Source organism: Psittacula echo, assembly GCF_963264785.1.
Source record: "Psittacula echo genome assembly, chromosome: 5".
NCBI lineage: Eukaryota > Metazoa > Chordata > Aves > Psittaciformes > Psittacidae > Psittacula > Psittacula echo.
In genome coordinates this window covers 82,376,228-82,402,301 of record NC_137739.1, presented here as the reverse complement: position 1 = coordinate 82,402,301, position 26,074 = coordinate 82,376,228, and the positions used below count along the sequence as shown (strand labels likewise).

The 26,074-nt window shown below is 49.8% G+C and overlaps 1 protein-coding gene across 1 annotated transcript; it reads left to right on the top strand.

Annotated features, from left to right (window-relative positions):
- Nucleotides 1-1,245: 1,245 nt before the first annotated feature.
- LOC308221458 (transmembrane protein 151B-like) lies at nucleotides 1,246-24,883 on the top strand (the record flags this gene model as incomplete). The annotated part of the gene is made up of 2 exons (XM_080618459.1): nucleotides 1,246-1,335; nucleotides 23,468-24,883. The coding sequence occupies 2 exons, from the start codon at nucleotides 1,246-1,248 to the stop codon at nucleotides 24,881-24,883; spliced, it is 1,506 nt and encodes a 501-aa protein (XP_080474585.1).
- Between the last annotated feature and the right edge of the window lie 1,191 nt (nucleotides 24,884-26,074).

Below are 26,074 nucleotides of genomic sequence, written 5' to 3'. Positions count from 1 at the left end.
GAGGTGCGAATATTAGAGTGAAGGCTGATGCTTCAAGTGTGTTCACTTGCCTGGTTGCAAGATTTTGTGAAGCATTTAAAATATACACTGCTCTAGGGCACAGGGAAAGAAACGGATCAAATGAGATGAGCCTCACAAGGCAAAGAGTGTAATGAAACATGAAGCAAACATGCAGAGATAAGATGGTGCAGTACACCAGTTCTGGTCAGCAGGAGATAATGATGGGATGCGCTGAGTGTAGGGTGCAGGCTGGAGGAGGAAAATGTTGACAGTGCAGAGAGTTCGCAGGAGGCTGCAGTTGGGGAGAACGGGGACCTGTGCTGGAGGCAAATGAAACCGTAGGAAAGGCTCAGGCAGCAGGGAGGGGAAGAAGGGGCAGGAGCAGCAGGGTGCCTCCATTTCCTCTGCCGGCTGCTCCTCCGGGAGAACGGAGGTGGAGGTGGGCAGCAGGGCCGGGGCAGCTCCGCGCCAACACTCCTATCGCACCGGAGGCAGCAGAAATCCCACGGCGGTGAACAGGGTGAAGCAGGACCGGCAGCTGCGCCTGGAGGGGCTGGGGCAGCCCCAGCGCTCAGTAGAGGCAGCTCCGCGCTCTACCCCCGGTGTGACCGGCCGGCAGCAGGGGACGGAGCAGGGCAGCGCCGGGCAACTTTGCCGACTCCGTGCGGGAGCGCTCCCCCAGGGCAGCCTTCATCCTCTTCCTCCTCCTGCTGCTGCTGCCGAGGGGTGCTGCCAGCCCGGGCGGGATGCGGGCTCTGGAGAGAGGCGGGAGAGGTTGCCGGGGCGGCGAAGATGCTCTGAGAGTGGACTGCACCCCGGGGATGGGGAGCGAGGCTGACCCCGAAAAGGAGACATGAGGAGGCACCCCGGGGAGGAGAAGGGGCGCCCTGGGGAGGGTAGGGGTTGGGAGGGAGGGGAGGGCTCACCCCGCAGCTCCCAGCCTCCCGCAGAGGCGCGCCGGGAGCAGCCGAGCTGTCGCCTGCCCACCTGGGGGGGCCGGGAGCGGCAGGGGCACCCCCCCTCCGCCTCGTCTTTCTCTCCTCCCCTCCGCCGCCTCCCTCTCTCCCTCCCTCCCTGCCCGCCTGCCTGGGATGGTGGAGGGAGCCAGGAGCACCCGGCAGGGCCGCCCTGGGCGCGGGGGGCGGCTCGCCCCGGCCCCTGGTAGGGGGGCGGCCAGCGGGGGGCTCCGCTCTCTCGGGGTCCCGCAGCCCCCGCCGCCGCTGCCAGTGCCGGTGATGGCCAAGGATGTCCTCCGAGGGGGAAGCCGAGGCGGCTGCTGAGAGCGGGCCGGGCAGCACCCCCGCGCCGGGGGCCGCCGCCGCTGTGCGGGAGGAGGTGAGCGGCGGCGGGAGCGCCCGCCCCGGGCCGGGGGGAGACCGGGAGGGGCAAAGGCAGCCCCGCCGCGGGGCCGGGGTGCGGGGCTGGAGGGGGCGATCAACCGGAGAGCGGCGGCGGGAGGAGGGTGCCCTGGCTGGGGGGGTTGTTTGCGGGGCGGAGGGAGCTGTGGAGCCACCCGCAGCCTGGCCGCTCGCCCCGCTACCTGCAGCCCCGCCGCTGCGCGGTGCGGTGCCCACCGCGCCCTGCAGTGCCCGGGCCGCACAGAGCACCCCGGATTCGGTGGCCGCGCCGGGTGCTGCGGGGCTTTACCGTCGGGCCCCGGCGCCGGGCTCGGGGCGGCGGCTTGGCTCCGAACGGTTCGGTGAGGGAGCCTGTACATTGTAAGTTTGGCTGAATAAGCCCTGCGGGGTTTGGCATGGGAGAGCCCACCGCTTCCCTGGGACTTCTGAAACGGCCGAGAAACTGCAGCTCTGCGGGGCGCTGGTGTCACTGGTGGGGGGGCATATTGAGCAAAGGGCAGGGGTTTGCAGCCAGGGGCTCCGTGGCTTTCAAGTGTTTTGAACTGAAGGACATGGTCATACCTCTCATTCCCCATTGGGGCCTATGCACCCCTGTTGCCTAACCTGCAATAGAAAACACTGCCGAAAATACAGCTTAATGTGTTTCTTCGGATCACCTTGGAAGCCTTGCGCATCATGGGGAGGGAATGATGGATGTGTCTGAGTGTTGACACAAAATCCTGAGCCACAAGGCATAGGCCAGACAGAGCTGCAGGGCTCTGTGGCAGTAGGTGACGATGCGCATACAGCCCTGCACACTGGGAACAGCAAGCTGTCCTGTTTTAGGAATGCCTGAGATTTTCTTCTACACCTAATATAGCCCTTGCTCCCAACTGTTTTGACAGGTCTGCTATTTACATCGTGTGATCCATGTGCAGATCATGGAAGTGACTGAACTTTCTTCATAATACCGAGTTAAAAGCAAATAAATGTACATGCTGCTAGGGATGCAGAGAGCAGCCTTAAAGGAGGCAAAGAAAAGTGAAAACAGAAGTGAAAGCAACCCTGTAATATTGCTGTGTGCCTTTAATCTGTTTAAAGCTTTTGTTAACAGGTCCCAGTGCTCATCAACACTCTCAGTCCTGTAGTCAAAATCAGGAGCCACAGCAAACCCTATATGAAGATGCAGTATACTTAGGCCTAAACCAACCAGCACTTTTGTAAAGTACCTGTGTTAGAAGATTCACTTTGCAGCTCAGGTTGAAAAAACCTGCCCTCAATGGGTGAAAATTGGGGTTTTCTCCTGTACAATTGCTTTTTAAACACCTGTGACACGGTTCACTGTGAAGAGCTGTGGCTGGGTCCAGGATCCCACTGTTCCAGTGGTAGAGCTCCCCAATGTAATTACAGCCCTGCAGAAGATCAGTGGATGGTTGATGCTGGGAGGGATTTTTTGATTTATTTGGTCTATAACCAGGAGCTACAGAAGGCTTTTCAACATATTAAGTCCACCATAAAAACATCCAAGCCACTTCTAGACATGAGAGCACTTGATCTCTCTGCTAAGCACATTATATCTTGCTTCAGTCATCCTGCTCTCAGTTTTTCTTCTATTCCACACATATTTCTCCATCTCAAATGCCAGTAACAGCAATATCTTAACACTGCACTCCTACAATATTGGTCTTTTCTTTGTGCTTTCCCCATCTCCATGTAAATAGCCTTTTTGCACCAGGACCAGCAGTTGCATTTAAATGCCTGGTATTAAATGGGCATTGCATGGGCTTCTCTATTAGTTTTGTCATTTATGGATTTCACTTAGATCAAATGCACAGGCTTAAATCGTAATAGTGACTGAAAATTGCCTTTGTTGGGTAACAAATCAATGTGATATAAAACCCTGAGCTAGTAACAGAGAATGTGTCCGAGGTCTATGTCTTTATTCTGGAAAGCAGAACAAGAAACAGTGCAGGTACAATGTGGGAAGGAGAGAGGCTGTCTGGTTACCGGCCACAGCCCTCATCCTCTTCTGCCAAAGGCCACTTGGGTTTCCTGCTGTCTTTGCAGAGTGTCAGAGCAAGCCCTCAGATTACCTGCCAGTATTCTGGTTGGGGTTTTCTTCCGTGAAGTTATTGATTGCTGGACCTGGAACGACTGTGCTTTCGGTGTTAGTTACCAGCCCATCAAACCTGCAAAACAGAATCAAGATCTTTTGAGAGGAGGGAATGGGAAAGATGTGTTTTGCCAAATGTTATTGCTAGAGATGGATTCTCTGGACATACTTGCCTTTACTTTTCTCTCTGAGGTAGCAGAACCTGCTGCTGTGTACTGCCCCGGTTAAGCAGTGGGCTGGCTATTTTTCTTGCTTTGCTTCTTACTGTGACAACTGACACCTACACTGAAGAGCTGATAGTGACATTCCTGCATTTCTGCCAATCCAGTCCAGAAATGGTCTTAAATATATGAATCTTTAAAATTTAGTTGGAATTTAGCTGGAAATTGGGTTTTTTTCCAAGGAAGTAAAGCTGTTGCATACAAACATCATTTATTTGCTACCAAAGCCAAGTAATCACTAAAGAAAGCTGAAAGCAGCAGCCACTTGACATTTTGAAATACGTATTTGTCTTGTCTGTACGGGCAGAGTCAAACAGCAGTTGTCCATGCCTGTTTTTATCTTCTCTTCCATATTTAGGAACTTTAATTGGGCATGACATAATGCAATCAGTTGAGTTATTTAAAGAAATAGGGGGGAAAACCTCGTGGATCAATGTTCCTGAAACCCACGGTCATCAGCTCACTGATGGAGATGTTACAGAAGAGGGGGCGCACTTAAAACTGTCTCATCTGTCTCTCACTGCCATTGCAAAATGCAACAGGAGCTGGTTTGAATAGTCCTGTTTGTGGTCACGACAGCACCAAGGGGTGTTACAAGTTAAGAAAGCATTGCTTGTTTGCAGGCTACAGCTTTACAGGATGCCAGGTCAAAAGATAGCTGAGCCCTTTCCTCTTAAGTGTACCACTGGAGAGACACCCTCTACTTGGGCAATTGGCTCCATTTAGTTCTCCAGGGTTTTTACCCATTTCCCCGAATATGAATATCAAACACTTATTTTATTTGTCATTGAAATGACATTGAAAACATCAGGCATAAGGCCCTTCATCGCTTAGACCAGGTAGTTTTACAATGTCCCCACCTATGGGGATGAGCGGTGGTGGAGGAAGCAAGGCAGGCAGCCTCTCAGGTTTGTCAGGCCTGAGGCAGGTGAACCTTCCTCACCAACAGATACCCAAAATGTGATGAACCCCACTCTCTGCAGGAGCCCATTTACTGCCCAGTGCTTCTGTGACATCCTTGAGGAGGGGATGGAGAGGAGTGAGGGGACAGAGGCTGTGATGGAGGTTAACATTCCTCATCACCTTTTAAGCAAAAGCTGTGGAAGGACCATTGGGAACCAACCTCCAGAGAGGGTTTATTTCCCTTGTAAGCCTCCCCCCAGGAGCTGCACAGGGCACTGACCCAACAGGCACTGCCAACAGGGATGGGCAGGAAACATGAGATGTGGCTCCTAGGGAATCTCTGTTTTTCCTTCCCCTCAGCTCTTCCAAACCTCATGCAAAAGACTTGCTCGGCTAACACCCTGAATGATAGCTGCTGGTTAGCCTGGTGGAAGACTGTCACTGTCCCAAATGAGTATTATTGGCCAAACAGTTATTTTGGGGCAGCGCATGATATTCCAGTCTTGAGTGAGATTTGAACAGGACAAGCCCCTTTTTACCCCTCCTGCCCTTGGTTTATTCAGCAGTCATAAACCAAGGAGTGCACCTCATTCCTTGATCCAGGTGGTCTCCCTCAGAGAGAAGTCCAACAGTAGTGGCATTGAAGAAACTGGAAAGCTTTACTTCATGATCCTGCAGTTCCAAGTGATATTTGCATTGCAGATCCTGTCATAAGAAGATCCATGCTGAGGCATCACATCTTTTTTCTGCTTTTGTTCTTTTCATTGTCCCACTTTATCTTCTGATCACGTGTCTGTTCTTGGTGCCCTGAAGTTGTCTGTCTTCTCTGCACTTCACACAAGAAGCTGTCAAGAGCTTGAGAAAAATAGATATGATACATCAAATGGATGTATCTGAGCTCTGAAGGGCAGGCTCCAGCTATGTGGGTTTCTATGGGCAAAGTCTTCTGCCCTCTCCAACAGAGAGTACTCCCTTGCCCCCATGTCTGAGACTGGAGGGAGTTGCTTATGCTGGCTGACTTACCCAGGTTCCTCTGGCAAGGGAATGTTCTCAGTGGAGCACTGGCTGGAGCAACCAGGGAGCTCAGGGAGCTCCACCATCAGAGGTTTATAATGACAATTTAGGCAAATATCTGTTAAGTGCATAGATATTGTCTTATGGAGGAAGGAGAGACCAGGTGACTCTTCAGATCCCCTGCAGACCTGGGTTCTAATGCTGTTCTCTCAGGTGGATGTAGTCACCTGCTGCCAAAGGAAAAACAGTGCGTCTGCACCCTGTTTTGAAGCCTCAGATATTCTCCTTGCTCTCCCTTTCTCACTTCAGAGACCCCAGAGGATGATCTCCCTCCAGAAGGCAAGCGTGGATACCAAGGATGCTTTTTAATCAATGCAAGCCATTGCAAGAGAGAGGTAGGAGGCATCTTCTCCCTGGGAACAGAGCACGAGGCTTCCTCTCCTCTCTTTCTATGCCTTAAAAGAAAATAGCTCAAATCATTGCCAGCGACTAGGGACAATGTGGGGATTAAAATGAGTGGAACATCCCCACGTATCCATAGTGAGTGGGGCTTGTTTCTAGGTGTGTATTAACACATGATAGGGAGTTAACACCAAAACGAGTGGCTGCCAAGCTGTCATCAGCACTGTAAAGCCCTTTAAGTTGTTACAGTGATTCTGTCCCAACACTGTAGATAAGGCTGTGCTTGATCTTTCACTTACAGCAGGAGTTCTACTTTTCACAAAAGCGTGGGTAAGCATTTAATTAGTTTTTAAGCTCTAATCATGCAAAATGTAGTTCACTCAAGAGTTCGCTTTCAGACTCTAATCATTCATCGGGCTCCTCTGAGCTTAAGAACTGTAAAATTGAATCTAGCACATAGTGAAACCTTGTTGAGGTCACAGTTGCTATAGCTTTGTTAACTACTCAAAACTCTTTAACAGAGTAACTTAATTTAAGCAGCATTGCACAGAATAGGTGTTACGGCAAGGCTGTAACAGGGTCAGCAGTGCAGGTCAGGGGTAGAGGCTGCCTCCCTGAGCACTGACCACTGCCCACAGCACATCCTGTCTCCAGCAAAGCAGGGGGAAGAAGAGCCAGAGAGGGGCAGGACAGATGGCGAGTGGGAAGGCTGGAGGAGCCGGCAGTTCAGTGGCAGCAGGAGCTAGCAGCCTGCCTCAAGTGGAGTTAAGGTTGTGAAGCGGTGTCTGGTGTACCTGGCAGCTGCTCTCCTGGTGCCATAAGTGCCACCAGGAGAGAATGCCTGAGCTTTTGACTGCTGTGGCTTTACATCAGGTGAATAATGTGCAGGGAGTCCCAGCTCACACATAGCATTGTTTCTATACAGCTGTGGTGTTGCACATCCCAGTCTAGCATCCAGCCTGCGGAGGCCTGGTTAAGGAAGGACTGGTGATACTGGGCTGGGGGAAGACGGGCTGGAAACAGCCGCTGGTGAAAGTGGGGACTGGCAGGGTGGGAGCTGACAGCAAAGGGCAGAGGGCAGGTCGTGAAGTCACACTTCTGGCAAGGAGCTTATGGTAGGTAATGGAGGTGACTTGCAAATATGGAGTCTGCATAACCTGCCATTAGCAGGGAAGGGGATAGGAGCTCACAGCATATTTGGCTGTGAGAGAGAAGGAACTTGTGGCTGGAGGCCTTTTTCAGACACATGAAACTGACTGCCCTTAGGAGCTGGACTGGGAATTGTGGAGTACAACATTCAGTTAGTGTGGTAACAAAAGTGATTCAGCACAAGGCATCGGTGTGTTCTTTTGAGTAGCTCTCACGAACCAGCATGGTGTGTCCCAGAGGACAAGAGCTGGGAGAGTCTCAGTGCGCACAGGTCTCCTCATCCTGCCATGGGCAGAGAGAGCACGAAGCACCCCAGAGGCAGGAGTGGTAGCATCTGCCAGCATGGGATCCCTCTAAGGACCAAGAGATGGAGAACAGCCCCTTGTGGCTACCTGGAGGTGAGATGGTCAGCCTGAAGTGCCAGTACCTGGTGGAGGAAGGGGTTAGTAAGAGATTGTGCTGAAAGGGAGAGAATGATATTCTGTCTGCAGGCCATGGCAGGAGCTAAATGCCCTGCTTCCCACCAGCTGGTGCTCAAGAGTGGCAGGATGCAACAGCTCACATGCAGATGAGATGCCTTCCTGGAGAGTACTGCTGCGATGCTCATGTGAAAGCACTTTGTGCCTTCAGGAGGTATAAAAAGGTGTATTGAAGCTATGCCGTGGGTCAAAGTCAGGTCAAGAAATAAAACTCAGGTGTCCTGGCTCCCAGGATACCTTTTAACCATTAGGTATTGGAAGTGAATTTCTAGTGCGGTTTTCACCTGCTGTGCTGTTACATGTGATTGCAGAATGTGTGGCAAAGAGAAGCAAGAGGGAACGAGAAGTGGTATTTATGATGAAACCTCATCCCTCACAGGGAAGTATTAGCTGCTGGGATACTACCTCATCTTAACAGGAGCACCATTATATGGAAACCTGACACCGCTGAGGTCCCAGCTGTCTTCAGAAAGGTGCAGCAATGAGGAAACACACTCCCCACATCTGACAGAGCAGCAGCTGGATGTTATCAAGAAGGATGCTCAGCCCAGCAGCAGAGGGACCTGGCACGGCCACAGCCTGAGCTGCAGCAGCTCAGCACCATGGAGATGTAGGTCCTCTGATGAAGTGTGCCTGGCAAGGCTCTAACTGGGAGGTCACATGTGGGAAATGGGAAGGATGGAGGTTGAGAGGTCAAATCACAGAGCTACCCTGTTCTGAGTTTGTTAGATGAAATGATGGCATTGCAAGTAAGTAAGAATAAAGCTTCATGGTTCTGGACAAAGCTTGTGTCACAGATCCCTTTGAAAGAGTTCCCTAGACTTCACTGGAGCTTGGATCAGTCCTGGATCATATTTCTTGTGAGGACAACAAGCTCAGGAGTGTTGCATCCCAACTAGAAGGAAGTGCAGCAGGAGGGCCAGGAGACCTCCTTGGATGGATAAGGAGCTGCTCAGGAAAATTCAAAGGAAAAAAGAGGCTTATAGAAGGTGGAAGCAGGGACAGGTGGCCTGGAAAGAATACAGGGATGTTGGCCGGGAAGCTAGGGACCAGGTGAGGAAGGCTAAGGTCCAGTTAGAATTGAACTTGGCTAGGGATGTTAAGGATAGCAGGAAGGGATTCTATAGGTACGTAGTGAATAAAAGACAGACTGGGGACAACGTAGGCCCCCTCCGGAAGATACCGGGAGAACTGGCTACCCGGGATTTGGAGAAGGCTGAGGTTCTTAATGACTTCTTTGCCTCAGTCTTCACTGGCAAAGGCTCTGACCGCACCACCCAAGTCTTGGAAGGTGGATACAGAGACTGTAAGAATGAGGACCCTAGGCCCACTGTAGGAGAGGATCTGGTTTGAGACCATCTTAAAAACCTGAACGTACACAAGTCCATGGGACCTGACGAAATCCATCCGCGGGTCCTGAAGGAGCTGGCGAATGAAGTTGCTAAGCCACTGGCCATCATATATGAAAAGTCATGGCAGTCAGGTGAAGTTCCCGACGACTGGAAGAAGGGAAATATAACCCCCATTTTCAAGAAGGGGAAAATGGATGACCCGGGGAATTACAGACCAGACAGTCTCACCTCTGTGCCTGGCAAAATCTTGGAGCAGATTCTCCTGGAAGGCATGCTAAGGCACATGAAAAACAACAAGGTGCTAGGTGAGAGCCAGCATGGCTTCACTGAGGGGAAATCCTGCCTGACCAATTTGGTGGCCTTCTATGATGGGGCTACGAAACTGATGGACAGGGGCAGAGCAGTTGATGTAATCTACCTGGATTTGTGCAAAGCGTTCGACACTGTCCCACACGACATCCTTGTCTCTAAATTGGAGAGACATCAATTTGATGGGTGGACCACTCGGTGGATAAAGAACTGGCTGGATGGCCGCACGCTAAGAGTTGTGGTCAATGGCTCGATGTCCAGCTGGAGACCAGTAACGAGTGGTGTCCCTCAGGGATCAGGGTTGGGACCGGTCTTGTTCAACATCTTTGTCGGTGACATGGACAGTGGGATTGAGTGCGCCCTCAGCAAGTTTGCCGATGACACCAAGCTGTGTGGTTCGGTTGATACACTGGAGGGAAGGGATGCCATCCAGAGGGACCTCGACACACTTGTGAGGGGGGCTGATGCCAACCTGATGAAGTTTAACCATGCCAAGTGCAAGGTCCTACACCTGGGTCGGAGCAATCCCAGGCACAGCTACAGGTTGGGCAGAGAAGAGATTCAGAGCAGCCCTGCAGAGAAGGACTTGGGGGTGTTGGTCGATGAGAAAATGAACATGAGCCGGCTTCAGTGTGCGCTCGCAGCCCAGAAAGCCAACCGTATCCTGGGCTGCATCAAGAGGAGCGTGACCAGCAGGTCAAAGGAGGTGATCCTGCCCCTCTACTCTGCTCTCGTGAGACCTCACTTGGAGCATTGTGTGCAGTTCTGGTGTCCTCAACATAAAAAGGACATGGAACTGTTGGAACAAGTCCAGAGGAGGGTCACGAGGATGATCAGGGGATTGGAGCACCTCCCGTATGGAGACAGGCTGAGAAAGTTGGGGCTGTTCAGCCTGGAGAAGAGAAGGCTGCGTGGAGACCTCAGAGCAGCCTTCCAGTATCTGAAGAGGGCCTACAAGGATGCTGGGGATGGACTCTTCATCAGGGACTGTAGTGACAGGACAAGGGGTAACGGGTTCAAACTTAAACAGGGGAAGTTTAGATTGGATCTAAGGAAGAAATTCTTTCCTGAGAGGGTGGTGAGGCACTGGAATGGGTTGCCCAGGGAGGTTGTGAATGCTCCATCCTTGGCGGTATTCAAGGCCAGGTTGGATGAGGCCTTGGGTGACATGGTTTAGTGTGAGGTGTCCCTGTCCATGGCAGGAGGGTTGGAACTGGATCATCTTAAGGTCCTTTCCAACCCTAACTATTCTATGATTCTATGATTCTATGACTTGGAGCCTGTTTCTATCCCCATTTAAATCTCAGGGTGTTCCTTTAAAGTAAGCAAAGATTAAATGGTATTCATAACAATGAAATATTTTTGTCACTTGCCACGTCTCTAAACAGAGGCATTCAATGAGTAGGCTGGTGAGGAACTAACACTCCTTGGGCTTCCTCTTCACAAAGCTGTCTCCTCCTGGCTCCCTACTTTCCATTCCAAGGAAGCTGGTCTGTGGCTGTTTTACAGCCTGGCTCCAGATCAGTCCCTCCCTTCCTCACGCTGAGACTGAGGGAGGGTCACGCAGGACACTCAGGACCTATGGCAGAGGTGAGAACACTGAGGCACAGGACATGCACTCTTCAAGGATGAGGAGAGCCCCTTGCAGCCCTAGAGACCCAGGATAGGGAAGGGACTTTAGTACACCACTGAGCTATGGCTCTAACATCCACTACTGCAGATTCCTTGTGTGCACAGCACAGGAGAAAACACTTATGCTCAGCACCACAAGCCTCTTCTCGCTGCTTGCTCCTCTCCCACCCCTGGAGAGCTGCATGTTGTGAGCAAAGGAGGGTGCAAAATAGGCAATGCAGCATTCCTGTTGAAATGGGACTTTCTCAAGCACATAGAGGCTGACAGGTAGCTACTGTCCCCTTCTCCCCACTGTCCCCATCCCTCCAGACTGAAGCAATAGGAGCTGGTCCCACCTGTATTCCTGTTTACCCTTGGCTGGTGCTGGTTTTCCCTTGATTTCAGCAAAGCCACCAGTAACACCAGTGCAAGCTGCAAGCCAGCAAGTCACACCTAGCTGATCGCCTGGGGCTGTGGTACTGCGTCCCAGGAGCTCCCTGAGGATGTGAGGATATGTGATGCTGACTATTAAGTGTTGAGGTAAGCCACGGTGTTACAGCTGTAAAATCTACTAGGAAGCACTGATACTCAGAGTGGGTAATAGGAGCTAAGGATAATGAGCCCTTAAAGTGTAGAAAAAAGAATCATTCTTGGAGCTACTCTTTTGCTCTGAGGGAGCTCAGATCCCAGCTTTTCTTTCCCAAGGAGCTCATTCCCAGCATTGGCATTACTGGGAAAAGTCCTCTGCCCCCAGATTATGTTCTTTGTGTTGCTGCTGAGTCGAAAGCCAGTGGCAACAACAACAGCGATTTGGGGGGGGGAAAGGGATAATTTCATTAGTTTAGCATTTTTATGAGCTTGTAAGAAGCTGCCACTAAAATAGCCCTGATTTCTGTTTTGCCCATGGTGACCACTTTGTTGCTAGGCTTCCTTGGCACTGAAAATGTAACTGCACGGATTTCCTTGGAACAGCGTGCAGGAGCATCACCCATGGATGTGTCTAGGGACAAATTCTTCATGCCACTTGCATACGTACTCTTGTGTTTTAGTGAGTGGCTTCCCTATTCTGCTGCCATGGGCAGCGTATATGTTGGCTGGGATCCAAATGCCTTTCTTTTCTGGAATTTCCTTTATTTCTGCTTGAAGAACTCAAAAGTATCCTGCAAGAGTTACTGCTGAATCTGACATTTTAGAGGGCTGGATGCTCCTTCTGTCCTCACCTCTGTTTTCCTCATGGTGACTTGAATTCGTGAAGGTGAATGGTGTGAAATACCAGGCTGTCTTTGTGTGGTATTTCAGGGACATCCTAGCGTCTGAAATTCAAGTGAATCAGCAAGATCTGTGCTTTTTCCCGGTTTGTCTTGTCCTACAATAGGCTCTGCTAGAGAGAGGATTAAATACTACCATTTTGTGCACCTTCCCACCCTGAGATGCTCTCCCTGACAGCTCCATTGATGGAAGGAGAAGATTGAATCTCTGCAGGGATTTAAACAATGAGAGAACAAGTGCTCTCAGCTCACCACAGGAGGGCAACTGCTGAAGCGAATGCCTGAGTCAGTGATGCACGTGGAGTACATGCAGGTTATCCTTTTAAAACCAAGTAACAGCATCTTTTTGCTGGGCATTGATGTTGTGGTCCTGAACTGCAGGAAGTTTTCATTCTCACAGGAGTTTCATGGCAGAAGAGCAAATGGTGCATCCAAGATATACATGCAGCAACCGATGTGCTACATGTTCCAGGACTGGAGGGAAATTCTCTTTGATGCAAAATTGTTTTTCCTGTTGCCTTCTATCCCTTATATTTCCCTTTCCCCCCATGCTGAGAGCACTTGCTACTGGCTCAGCATGAGCTAGGGGTAATGGGCTTCTTGCTGCTCAGGATGGATAGCAGGAGGGATTTTGTTTCAGGGTCTCTAGGAAGGGATTTATGGGATGTCTGTTGTAATATCTCCCTATTCCCTCACCAGGCCTTATTACTGATGCCCCATGTGGAGCCCAGATAGAGTCACAGGTGGAGGAGCCCTTCTACCCATCATACACCAATGTCTGGTGTAGCATAGCCCTGCAAGTTCCTTCCTCACTGTACTAATGAGTGTCTGACCTAGGAGTTCATTTGGTCCTGGAAAGCAAGAAGAAGTTAAACTCTAACTCTTCTCCTGCAGTTGTCTTCACCTCAGGCTTCTTGGGCCAGCCTTTCACCAGAATAACCTCAGGAGCTGGAAGATGATATTTGTACCCGCATCTCTGTGACTGCTTGGGGACAGGAGGAGGAGATCTCCTTGCTCCCCTTGTATCATCCTTGTCCACTGCACAAATGGTGACACCTTTCTCAGCACCGGAGGTTGGTCCTGGTGTCAGAGCTCACCTCAGTTATGGTTAACAGCACAGCCTAGGGCTTGCCTAGCAAGGACTCAGTGATCCTCTCTGTGTTATGTCCTGCCATGTCCATCAGGAGGTAGAACATTTTCCACTGCCCTGTCTTGACAAAGATGGAAGAGACAAAAACCTGCTTTCATCCAGGCAGGTCACCACCTGCCTAAATGTACGACTTGTCGTTGTTGATTATTCTTTCCCTTTCATGTATCTCATTGGGATATACTAATTGCAAGCATAAATCTGCAGAGGCAAATGCAATGTGACTGGCATTAATTTATCCACCTTTTTTTTCTTCTTTCTTCTCTACTTTTATTTGTTTTCTTCCAGTCTCCTGTCAGTGCTTCCCTACTCTTTTCCCCATGGACAGGAAGGTTATTCTTGGTAACTAAAAGAGGGAAAAAAGAAAAAGATAAGATTGTCTCTGTGCTCACATGAGTAATCCTGAGCTGTAGGGTCATTTTGTGTTGAAGATGGTGTTAAAGTCACCCTGTAGCCCTGAAGCCACGTCTTGGTGGAGGGCAGGAGGATGCTGTGATGCTGTACTTCTCACTGAGACTCAGCTGCAGTGTCAGCCCTGCAGCACACTGTCACCTCCATGGGAATCTCTGTCCTGATTTAGCACAACCTTATCCCACACCCCCAGGCTGTGAAGAGGAGATAGGGGCATAGATCTGGGTTTTGGAGAAGTTTCCAGCAGCAAGAAGACAGCCATTCAGGGGTAGCTGCTTTCCAGGTCACCAATGGGCCGGGAGGACTGCTGGCTCAGAGGATGCTTTGGTGCTGTTGTGCTCAGGGCTTTCCCTGTCCATCCTCACCTAGCTCCTTTCTCTGGGCCCAATTCCCTCCTGCCCCTGCTCAGGCTGGCTGGTCTCTGCTGGTCCCTGTCTCAGTGCCACTGGCACTTGGTGCATGTCTGGGCTATCCTTTTCTGTTCTCCGCCTCTTTCCACTCCCTGTGTTTCTCCCTCATTTCTCTATTTCCATTCAGGCCACATCTCGCTACCCTGTTTTCTCTCATTCTTTCATTTTAGACTTGATAGCATTTTGCTTCAGCAAAATTGCAGCTCTTGAGGTCAGCCACCAAGGGCAGATGCTTTACAAGAGGGGTTTAAAAGGACAGGAAACACTTTTGGCATGATTTCCCCAAAGAAGAATTTTAAAGCTTTTGAAACTGGGGAACCCAGATACCTGGCCGCAAACCAGACACAGGCAGTCAAACTGGGGCCCCAAACTGTCCAGAAAACAAACATTAGAATAAATTCATGCTGTAGCAGTGTATTCCCTGCTTATAGAGCTAATGATGGAGTTTTCAAGGAGACTGAAGCATGAAGTCTGACTGAAGAGGGGAAAAAAAACATTTTGACAATAGAGAAATAGTAAGCATAAGGCAAAATGATGTATCAAATTTTTAAAGGTTGTGACTCCAGTATACTTTGGTCCATAGCCTTTGGACCTCACAAACTGTTTCTTCACCCCTATTGGGGTCAGTTTGGCAACTTTAAGTTCAAATTTATTTTGCCAGGCAAAATCAGAAGTGAACAAAAGAAGAGGTTTATCATTGTCACCATAACCATTCGCATGCTGCAAGCAGTACCGAGGCAGCTAGAAAAAGGCGAGATTCAAGCCCACACTGCCATACTGCCGCAGTACAATACAGTTACTGGTGAAGAGAGCACAGCAACAGCAGGCCTGGTGATAATGTGCTCCACTGAAGCTTTGGGAGGGTTTCTCTTAGGGTTGTATGTAGGACTGCATGTAGGATTACTCCTGGTGGCAGAGAGGAAGTGTGAAGAGCACCTCAGTGTCCATGTAATGCTCACAGCTTTGTTTTTATGGTTGACACTTAGCTTTGTGAAGACAGTTGTCTTGTATAAGTTAATGGGGTATTTAGCCATTAGATTGGCAGAGTTCTGCAGGAATAATTACTAGACATAACACTATCAACTGGAATTAGCATAAAATCACTGCTGGTAACATTTATAGTTGGCACAAACATCAGCAGGCTGGTCTGTAATGACGAGAAGAGCACAGTCCTACAGAGGGATCTGCCTCATTTGATAATTTCATTATTCACTGCAAAGCCAAATCTGAAATTGCACATTTCAGGGTGGAGAGTGCAGCCACCCCTGAGCTGTCCTCAGAAAAAGTGACTGGGAACAAACTGTGTGAGTGGTTGAACATGAACTCCTGGGCAAAAATCTACTAATGCCACACTTGGAGACAGTAAAAAGGGGGAAATGAGTGGGAATGGGAGGTGATTTTACGTTTTGATATGATGCCATTGAAATAAGTGAAGTCCTATGTCCACTTGCAGGGTACACATCAAGAAGGATCTCAAGGTGCTGGAGAGCACGGAGCACTAAAAAGAGCTAGAGCAGTGCAGTGAAAGACTTCAAGACGTTGACCCCTTTAAATTGTCAAAAAGGAGGCTGAGAGGTGTCATAATTAGTATGGAGAGATGTCTTCAGAGAAGGCACTCATATGAAAAGAGTCTTTCATCACCTGAAGAATGAGCATCCCCACTGCCATGAATGGGGGAAGAAGTGAGATGAAATTGCAGGGCCAGTAAAATTTCATCACCAGAACAAATTACAAAGGGGTTTTCAGGTTCTTAATTTCTTTTTATCTATCAGTTAAAGCAGAATGTCTTTGTGGAAGATGAGCTTTTCCTAACCACAAGTTACTGGGCTGTAGATAGGACTATAGAGTGAAGTTTCGTTGCCTGTGAGATACAGGAGCTACAGAGAGAAGGCATAGTGTCTCCCAGTCTTATGGTGTAAATGTAGCTTGGGTTGTAATAGAAGCTGAACCTTCTTGACCCAGAATAGCCTTGCAGGGTTGAAAACAGAAATTTCTATGACTACTTGTAAGTGCTGAAGAACTGTCTAGCTGTTTACTATATCTTAGGGATCCCCTCCATCACCAAGGAACAGCCACGTGTCTCGTGGGTGAGTCCTGCTATCAGACATACTCATATCCAGAGGTCAGCAAAAGCAGCGAGCCGTTACTGACAAAACAGAGGCACCAGTTTCAGGTTAGGCAGCCCACTGTGCTAGTGGAATCAGTTTGGGCTTCTCTGAGGGTGGCCCTTCCTCCTCCTGGTAATGGAAGAGGGATATGCAGACACTGTTGGAAGAACAGGGATGTGCAGACCACCCTGACCTGTGCTTTGGAAATTTGTTAGTTCTTATATACCCATCAAAAGGAAGGGACCTAGAGACACGAGCACAGTTTGCTCACCCAGAAATACGTTGTTCTGATTCTCTAATATCAGATTTTTACATTTCAAATATGCCTTTTAAGGAGAAATCAGGGTTTGAAGGGAGGTAATTCTTTTGCATTCTTGGGGACCTGCAATGCAGTTGCTTGCAGGCTCATTTAGGATGGTTACCAGCTAAAACATACCTGCTTGTCTCTTAATGCTGGTCACTTGCAAGGAGTCAAGGGATGGTTCAGAGAGCCGAAACCCTAGTCACCAGATCTGTGCTTTTGCCATGAGAGCACATTCAGCTCCAGCTGCAAAGTGGGGGATGTGCCATGCTGTGCTTCCCTCTCCATTCTCTCTTCACCCCTTTACACATAGGCCAGATTAACAGCCCAAACCTGGATGCTGCTACGACACGGAGTATGTTTTAATGGTTTTAATTATGGTTCCTGCGGCCAGAACCCAGCTTGGCTGCTATTGAGCCAGGATGAGTGCAGGGTGGGTGTGCCTGAACAAGGGAGGCTCCACGCCAGTCCTTGCATACCTGCTTTTGATCTTGGGCATCTGCCATTGGAGGTTGTCTTTGAAGGCAGTTGCCCTTTCAGCCACTGACGGGGTGTTTTATCATTTGCAAACTAAGTTGTGCACAGAACTCTCTCAAAGGAGAAATAATTGAAATGCTGCCAGCCTGGAAACTCCTGTCTGCTGCAGGTGTCGGTTGAAATTCCAGTTCTCTGTCAGTACTTAGGGCTTTCCAGACTATTTTTCAGCAACTGCGGCAACAAATTAAATAGCATCTATCATTTAGTGTCTCAGAAGGCTCCACGCCACCAGACAGAAAACAGACCATGGGAGGATGTGGAGCTGCCGCTTCGCTTTGTGTGGTGCACAGATCCTTTGCTCTGCCTGAGCTTTCTGGAAATGATGACCCAAAACGCCTCAACACAAATGTGGAGCAGCGCTGTGGGGCTGAATGCCTGGGACTAGGGCCAGCTCAGGACAGGGCTGTCCCCAAATCTACAAGGCACCAGAATGTGCCACCTCTTGCCTGTGGTATTTTCCTCATTTGTGCCAAGATCTACTAAAGAATTTGAGAAATGTTTTGTTGTTGTTGTTTTTAGGGGCGGAAGAGTAAAGTGAATTTTGGCTTGTAATTATGGATAGTTCGGGTAAGAGTTAGCCGGAGTTTCCAATCTGGTCATGTGCAATGAGAACGGATACCTCTAAAAGCTGTTCAGCAGCATGCCAGAGCGTAGCAAGACATTATTTACAGCATGTGCTTTTAGCACGAAACTCATAAACAGTGATACTGACAGCTCAGCTGTGCTTCTTCCCAGCATTCCATCCAAACCAGAAGGATGTACTGTCATCAGTGCTGGCTGGGACCTTTTGGGTGAAATATTTGATTCAGCAAAGCCATCCCTCTGCATAGAAGTAGTTGTAGAATCACAGAATTGGGTTGGAATGGACCTTCAAAAGTCATCTAATCCACCCCTCCTGCCATGGGTAAGAACATCTTGCAGTGGATTGAGTTGCTCAAAGGCCCATCCAGCCTGACCATGGACATTTCCAATGATAGGATACCCAAAACTTCCATGGGCAGCCTGTGTCTCATTTAATCTTCTGTCGGAAGCTTTCCTAGTTAACACTGGAAGCAAAGCCCAAAGCAAAGCCCCCACAAGCAGGTGAGGAACTACACCTCTCTTGATTTGGGTTAGAGACCCAAATCCGTGAGTCCTAGACCACAGGCAAAGTGCCTAATGACTGAGCCTCCATCTATTCTGGGACAAGCTGCTTGGCTTGGGCTTTCTGTCAGGCTCCGTCTTCACTTTCTTCAATTATGTTTCTCTATTAACATTTTCCAGGGGTTATACTTTTGTTCCACACCAAAACAGCTCAGATCCAGCAGCATTCCTGAAAGGACGCTACTCCCGTTTGCTGGCTGGCCCAAGTTATCATGGAAATTATTAGTTTCCTCAAGTGCTTATTGTACTCATCCAGAAATACAAGCTTGCCCTGTTTTAATCCGAAACACTGTGCACAGAAAGGAGAAAATTCCACATAGCACCACAAGCATTATGCTTGCAGGAAGGTGGTATGTTAATTAATAAAGTCTGGGAGCAGTGCTTTAAGATATTAATGAATTTGTTATGCAGAGAGAGATGAAAAAATGAACATGAGCCGGCAGTGTGCGCTCGCAGCCCAGAAAGCCAACCGTATCCTGGGCTGCATCAAGAGGAGCGTGACCAGCAGGTCAAAGGAGGTGATCCTGCCCCTCTACTCTGCTCTCGTGAGACCTCACTTGGAGCATTGTGTGCAGTTCTGGTGTCCTCAACATAAAAAGGACATGGAACTGTTGGAACAAGTCCAGAGGAGGGCCACGAGGATGATCAGGGGACTGGAGCACCTCCTGTATGAAGATAGGCTGAGAAAGTTGGGGCTGTTCAGCCTGGAGAAGAGAAGGCTGCGTGGAGACCTCAGAGCAGCCTTCCAGTATCTGAAGGGGGCCTACAAGGATGCAGGGGATGGACTCTTCATCAGGGACTGTAGTGACAGGACAAGGGGTAACGGGTTCAAACTTAAACAGGGGAAGTTTAGATTGGATCTAAGGAAGAAATTCTTTCCTGAGAGGGTGGTGAGGCACTGGAATGGGTTGCCCAGGGAGGTTGTGAATGCTCCATCCTTGGCGGTGTTCAAGGCCAGGTTGGATGAGGCCTTGGGTGACATGGTTTAGTGTGAGGTGTCCCTGCCCATGGCAGGGGGGTTGGAACTGGATGATCTTAAAGTCCTTTCCAACCCTAACTATTCTATGATTCTATGGAAAGATGTATCTTCTTATTAGATTATTGACTGTGTGATACTTCTATTGTAACTATATTCCATTTCATGTCTTTCTTGCAAACACTTTAATAGTGTTTCTAATAGTACAATTGTATTAGATAATTATTTGAGTAACAGGAAGGAGAAATAAGGAGGTAGAGGCCAGATGAATGTATTCAGAACTTTTGAATACAGAAGTGCCTCCTAGGAAGAGCTGTGGGGATAGATGCTGGAGGAGAGATCCTTTTATAACCAAGGACCTGCGGAGAGTGGGATTTGCTTATGAACAAAGGAGGGTTTGAGATAGTGGGTGAGAAGAGCCAGAGAAAGGAATCGTGGTTGTCCCAAAGGGTTTTGAACACAAAGGCCCTGCTGAACTGGACTGGTAGGTGTGTGAATCAGAGATGAGGCAGTGGGCTCTGTGGCTGAATGTCTTCATTTTAATGCAAGAGGCAAAGAAGGTGCCTTTTTTACAGGCTGCAGTGAGAAGAGTGGAGAACTGTAGCTCAGGCTGATCCATTTTTGAAGACCATTTTTGAAGAGTGTCCAGAGGATGCATACAGAAATATCATCTTGAACCTGCAAGCCTCTGAGCTGCTGCCAGCCCAGCCTGGTGCTTCTCCAGCGCTGGTGAGACCAGAGCCATCTCTTTCCCCAAAGGGGAGTTGGCATCTCCTGGAGCTAAGCACATTAGGAGGCATTTGCCCACTCTGATATGGCCACTGATATCCCTAACTAGTGGGGCTGGTTGAATCACCCCTTGGGCAGAAGCCAACCTGTGGGTTGTGAGTTAGACTACAGAGCTGCAAAGAGAGAAGCTGTTAGTCAAGGGGAAGAGAAATAAAAGGAAGGTGGGGATTGCAGTGCCTTTGGCAAATAGTGTGTTAACTGGTGTGGGACAGCCTCTCACTTGGCTGTGCCCAGGGCCAGGCTGCCAGCGCTTCAAACACGTCATGGAAAAAACTGGGGTTCCTGAAGCTGCATGGAGTACTGAAACCCTCACACTAAAACTGACTGCTGGGCATCTTTTCCTTGGTCGGCTGGCATCCTTCACAGCATTAACCATGTGTGACTTTACATGAGCCGTACCTGTGGAAAACTGAGTGTGAACTGAAATTCCAGTGTTAGAATATTGCCCAGGTGTTTTCTTCTGCACAGTCAGTGACTGGATGGAGATGGTCGTTTTTAGAGTTTTCTTCATCTTGGAAAATATTCAGGTTTGGGAAAAGGGCAGAGGTTTGCAGTTCTTCACTCCAGTGTATTACTGTAGCTCTTTGAAACTCCAGTTCTGTGTCAAGAAAATACAAAGAATAGGAGTTCCCAGGAGCTGTGACCTGGAGTCCAGTGTATGGCTGGGACAGAAGCCTACATATTGGGGCAGTAACCACACTGGGACAGAGCAGTGGGAGTTTGACAAGAGTTTCAAGAGATGAGACTCTTGGTGACTGCGTTTAGACTCGGGGATTCACCCCCTGTCATGGTTTAACCCCAGCTGGCAGCTAAGTACCATACAGCCATTTGCTCACTCTTCCCCACCACTCCCCTGCTGGGATGGGAAGGAGATCTGGAAGATGGGAAAGGCCACGGGTCGAGATAAGGACAGTTTAATAACTGAAATAAAGTGACATATAATAATACCAATAATAATAGGAAAAAGAGAGGAAGAGGAATAAACTTCAGGACACCTAAGTGATACACAGTACCATCACTCACCACCCGCTGACTGATGCTCAGCCCATCCCAAGCAGTGATTGGCATCTCCTGGCCAGCTCCCCCCAGTTTATATCCTGAGCGTGATGTTCTGTGGTATGAAATATCCCTTAGGCTAGTGTGGGTCAGGTGTCCTGTCCCTGCTCCCTCCCAGCATCTTGTGCCTTTCCTCACTGGCAGAGCATGAGAGACTGAAAAGTCCTTGACTTAGGACAAGCACTACTGAGCAACAACTAAACCATCAGTGTGTTACCAGCACTGTTCTCAGACTAAAGCCAAAACACAGCACTGCACCAGCTACTAGGAAGAAAAATAACTGCATCCTAGCCAAAACCAGGACACTCCCAAAAGCTCCCATAGTTCTTTTCAGCTGATTTGGGGACTACTTGAAGCCACTTTGTGGGTTTCCTCAAGGCTTCCTGCAAAAGGCTGAGGAAAAGAGTCTAATTCTTACCTATACTAATATCTTTGCACTGCTGCATCTACAGAGAAGTTATGTACCATGGACTTTTGTCATGGCGAACCCAGGACACCTTTATAACCCACTCAGCTTCTCTAGACCCATTTTGGCCACTGTAAAAAGAATACAGCCCAGAATAATTATTCTTTATTCTGACACATCCACACATACAAAAAGCTTGGGATAAGAACACAAATCCTTTCCAGATCCCTTCTGGATACATCAGGAAGAATCAGGGGCCAGATTCTGCCCTTTGTAGCTGCAGATGCATACTGTGTAGCTCCCTAATTCAGAAAAATTACTCTGTACTTACACAGTGTCAGATTAGGAGCTATGAAATCAAAACCAAACCCCAGAGTTTGGCAGTGCTCACAGCAAGCTATAAAACCTGTAGTTACTTAGAAGTGGTTCTCTGTCCCAGGAAAAGAAGAAAGCAGTATTAAATCTGACTTACAGCCACGCGGGGTTGGATGCCAATGCTTCCATCTCATTGAGAAGACAGTAAACTCTTTTTTCTAGCAGTGCTGTGCTAGTATTTCCTGGGTCATAAAATGCTGCTCCTTAAATTCCCTGCTGGTTCAAGATTACTTACTGATTCCTAACTGCTGTGGGTCTGAGATAAGCTGTATTAGGGGAGAACTTTATCTGTGGAGAAAGAAAGAGATGACATTCCCCAAACCTAACATCTGTTGGCATCCACAGAGCAGTTTGATGCATTAGAGGCGTCCTCTTGGGAGAAGGAGTAGCTGTTTCTATTTTTGCATGAAATCAGGCTCAGCAGAGGGCTTGATGCTGCATGAAGATCAGTGTGTATCTGCTTTCCCAGTGTCATCTCCTTGGAGTTAGGGGTGAGGCAGAGGATGGCAGCAAGAAGAGGGACGCAAGCAGCCCTCCACATCACCTACTAAAGCAGAGGGGGGTCTGTTTCATGTACTTTCTACTGGCTGCCAGCCAGTAATGTAACTCACTCTGCTGCTGCTCTTTGCAGAGAGACAGCTCTGTTTCCGCTAACTGCTTGGCTCAATTTGGTGCTTTTTATTATAGCCCAACATAGCCTGACAATGCAGCTGATTCACTGCACCACGGCTGGGGTGAGGACCGCAGTCATGCCATCCCAGGGGACGCAGTGGGAGTACAAGAGCACGAGCTCTGGCTCTGCTCCCAGCCCAACTTTTGGGACTTGAAAGAGAGGGATGTGCTGTGTTCTAAATATCCACTCGTACACCTTTAACTCCAACACTTAAGCTTTCAGGTATTTTAGGTCAGAGCTGTCTCCTAACCAGCCTGGAGCTACGCTGCGCCGTGCTGTAATCCTGACAATCTTTTTGACTGGATGTGCTTGGATCTAGTAATTTTCCCGATGGCTGACCTCCAAGAAAAATGGTGTCGATCATTTGGTAGGTTTCAGGGTTGGGTGTGAGTCAGCTCTGAGTCAGGCAGCAGCTCCACTAAGCGCTGGTCTTTCTGTGCTGGCACAACCCGTGCGGCTGCAGCGCTGCAGCGGATGGTGCTCCTGAGCCTCCCCAGCAGCACCATGTGAGAACCCAGGCACTGGGCACTCACAAAGCAAAGGGGCAAGCACACAGCCCCATGCTTTCAGCTGGGCATGTAATGTGAAGCCCTCTTGGCCTTGGAAGATGGTGGGGTGCATAAATGATGCTGGGCCAGGCAGGGAGAAAGATGGGGACCTGTCTCACCCCCTTCAGAGGGACCCATCCAACGGGGGTTCGGACACGCAAGTCACCGCTGAGCAAAGAGCTTCCCCGAGCCAGGAGGAAGCAAGGAAGGAGTTTTGTTCAGAGACCTCAGTCTCTGTCATGGTGTTTCTGTTTGTATTCGCATTTATATTAAGCAGGGTGGTGTCCCAGTCCTCAGGCAGCCGAGAGCAAAGCCAAGCACAGGCTCAAAGGCAACACTCATTGTGTGTGTTGTGAAAAGCATCGTGACTGACAGGTTCCTCGTTCTCTCTTTGTGTTTGTCTCCCCCTCCCCGGTGGTGTGATTGAAGCAACGCCCCGTGAAGCAGTCCCTGAGCGCCTGCATGTGCCGGGAGTCCCACTGGAAATGTCTCCTCCTCTCCATCCTCATGTATGGCTGCCTGGGTGCAGTGGCCTGGTGTCAGCTGGCTCGGGTCACCAAGCTCAGCTTTGATAGCTCCTTCAAGGGCAAGTCCATGATCTACCATGACAGCCCATGCTCGGACGGCTATGTCTATATCCCACTGGCCTTCCTCTCTATGCTGTACGTGGTGTACCTGGTAGAGTGCTGGCACTGCCACGTCAAGAGAGAACTGCAGTACAAGGCAGATGTGGACAGTGTCTACGAATGCATCAACCGCATGCAGCAAGCCACTCCATGCATCTGGTGGAAGGCCATCAGCTACCACTTTGTGCGGCGAACCCGGCAGGTGACCCGGTACCGCAATGGTGATGCCTACACCACCACACAGGTCTACCATGAGAGGGTCAACACCCACGTGGCTGAAGCTGAGTTTGACTACTCTCACTGTGGATACAAGGACATCTCCAAGGAGCTCCTAGGCCTGGAGAGCTACACAGCCACCAAGCTGAGGTTCACCAAGTGCTTCAGCTTCGCCAACACTGAGTCTGAGAACTCTTACCTGACTCAGAGGGCTCACTTCTTCACGGAGATTGAGGGTCTGGATGACTACATGGAGGTGAGGGAAGGAATGCAGCTCAAAAACGTGGACTTCAAAGAGCTCATGATGGCCTATGGGGACCCGGATCACCTCCCGTGGTATGTGTCCCACCATGCTTTCTGGGTGGCAGCTATCCTCATGATCTCTTGGCCGCTTAGGGTACTCATAGAGTATCGGACTGCTTACGTCCACTACCACGTGGAGAAGCTGCTGGGCCTGGAGTACACAGCACCCGCGGCAGTGGAGGAGCCCTTGTACCGATACCGCATGCCCCGCGACACCACGCAGGACAGCACAGAGCTGGAGTGGCACATCTGCACCAACCGGCAGCTGATCCCCAGCTACTCGGAGGCCATGCTCATGGACCTGGCCAACTCCCCAGCCTATGCAGTGTGCCAGTACGGCCAAACAGCCCACGGCTGCGACCGCTGCAACCGCGCCTCCAGCACCTCCTCCATCTTCTCGCGCCATGCTTTCCATAGCTGCAACTCCCGCCTCTCCCTCAACACCAGCCGCTTCTCCCTGTGCCGCGTCCACGGCTCCCACAGGACAGGCCTCTGGAGGAGCCGCAGCAGCAGCATCGCTGACCGCGGCTGCCAGGATGAGCAGTGCTGCTCCTACTCCAGCCAGCTGGCCATCAATGAGAACCCGCCGACCTACCATGATGCCCGCTTCTTCCCCGTGCTCATCGTGCACCGGCCCGAGGGGCACAGCGGGCAGCCTTTCTACGTCAGGCGCTCCTCCTGCCTGGAAACCTCCCTGTGACGTGAATCCATGATTTCCCGGCTCCCCTGCCCCGGGATGGGTCTTGCAGAGGTGCTGCCAGTGGGAGCCTGCAAGTGTCAGTCCCCACAGCGGGTTGGCAGGATGAGCTTTAGCTCTTCCGCCTGCCACTGCAAGAAGATGTCACTCTGACCAACAGCTAACCTCATTTCCCTCCTTCCATTGGTCTCCCTAGGCTTTTGTCCCCCTCTTCCTTTCACTCCTTGCCCCTTCTTGTGCTCCTCAGGAACCTGCCTCCCCTCCCATCCCACTCCCAGTCTTGTTCTTTACATTTCAGCCACAGCATTGTTGCCAAGGAAGGATTTATAAAGCCTGTGTTCTGCAGTGTATTTGACCTCCTGGATGCCCTGCAAGGTAAGAAACTCAGACAAAGCAAGGCAAAAGGCCAGAGTCAGAAGGAGAATCAGATCTGCAGACACTGAGTAACCATCTGCAAGCCCCAAACAAGTTGCTTTTTTAATGTATTTTATTTTCATCGGTCTTTTTTCCTTTTCTTCTCTCATTTATTGTCTCTTTTCTTCATGTTCTCCGCCTCTCACTTTACCCTCATCTTCCTTTTTCCTTTATTTCAGCTTTCTCACATCTGCTCCCCAGATTTTCAGGGGTTTTGCCGGTCACGATGTCTTTCAGGGTTTAATTCCCTTCCATTGGGCAAAAATAAGGTATTTGCAGCACAGACGTCACTGCTGACACAATCACAGGCTATGCCCCTGAGAAGTGCTGAGGACTTTCTTTCCAGAGCAGTGACATGCCCCAAGACAGCAAAATGCCCTTTGCTCACCTTGCCCTGCCTGGGCTGCAGCAGAGACACCGCTGCATTTCCAGCTGTAGTTAACCTCGTCCAGCTCCACCCCTGTTAGCAATCCTTACGAGCCCTAACGTAGATCAGTGCCCTGTTAGTGCCACTATTTTTAGGACCGTGGGTCTGGTTTGTGGTTGTTTCGTTCCCACCACTTGCTCAGAGCAGCACGGGCTGGACAAGAGGAGAGGGAAAGGTAAATATGGTATTAAATTAAATATGGTATTATCCCTCCCAGGGATAGTCTGGAGTCCTTAGGAAGCTCTTCCACCCACAGTGTCTATTACAGCAGTTGCAGGACTGCTCTACGTTATCATTCAGCAATCTGTGCGCCCTAGGAAGGCTTTTTGGCCAGTAGCCCACTGCCTCCTTCC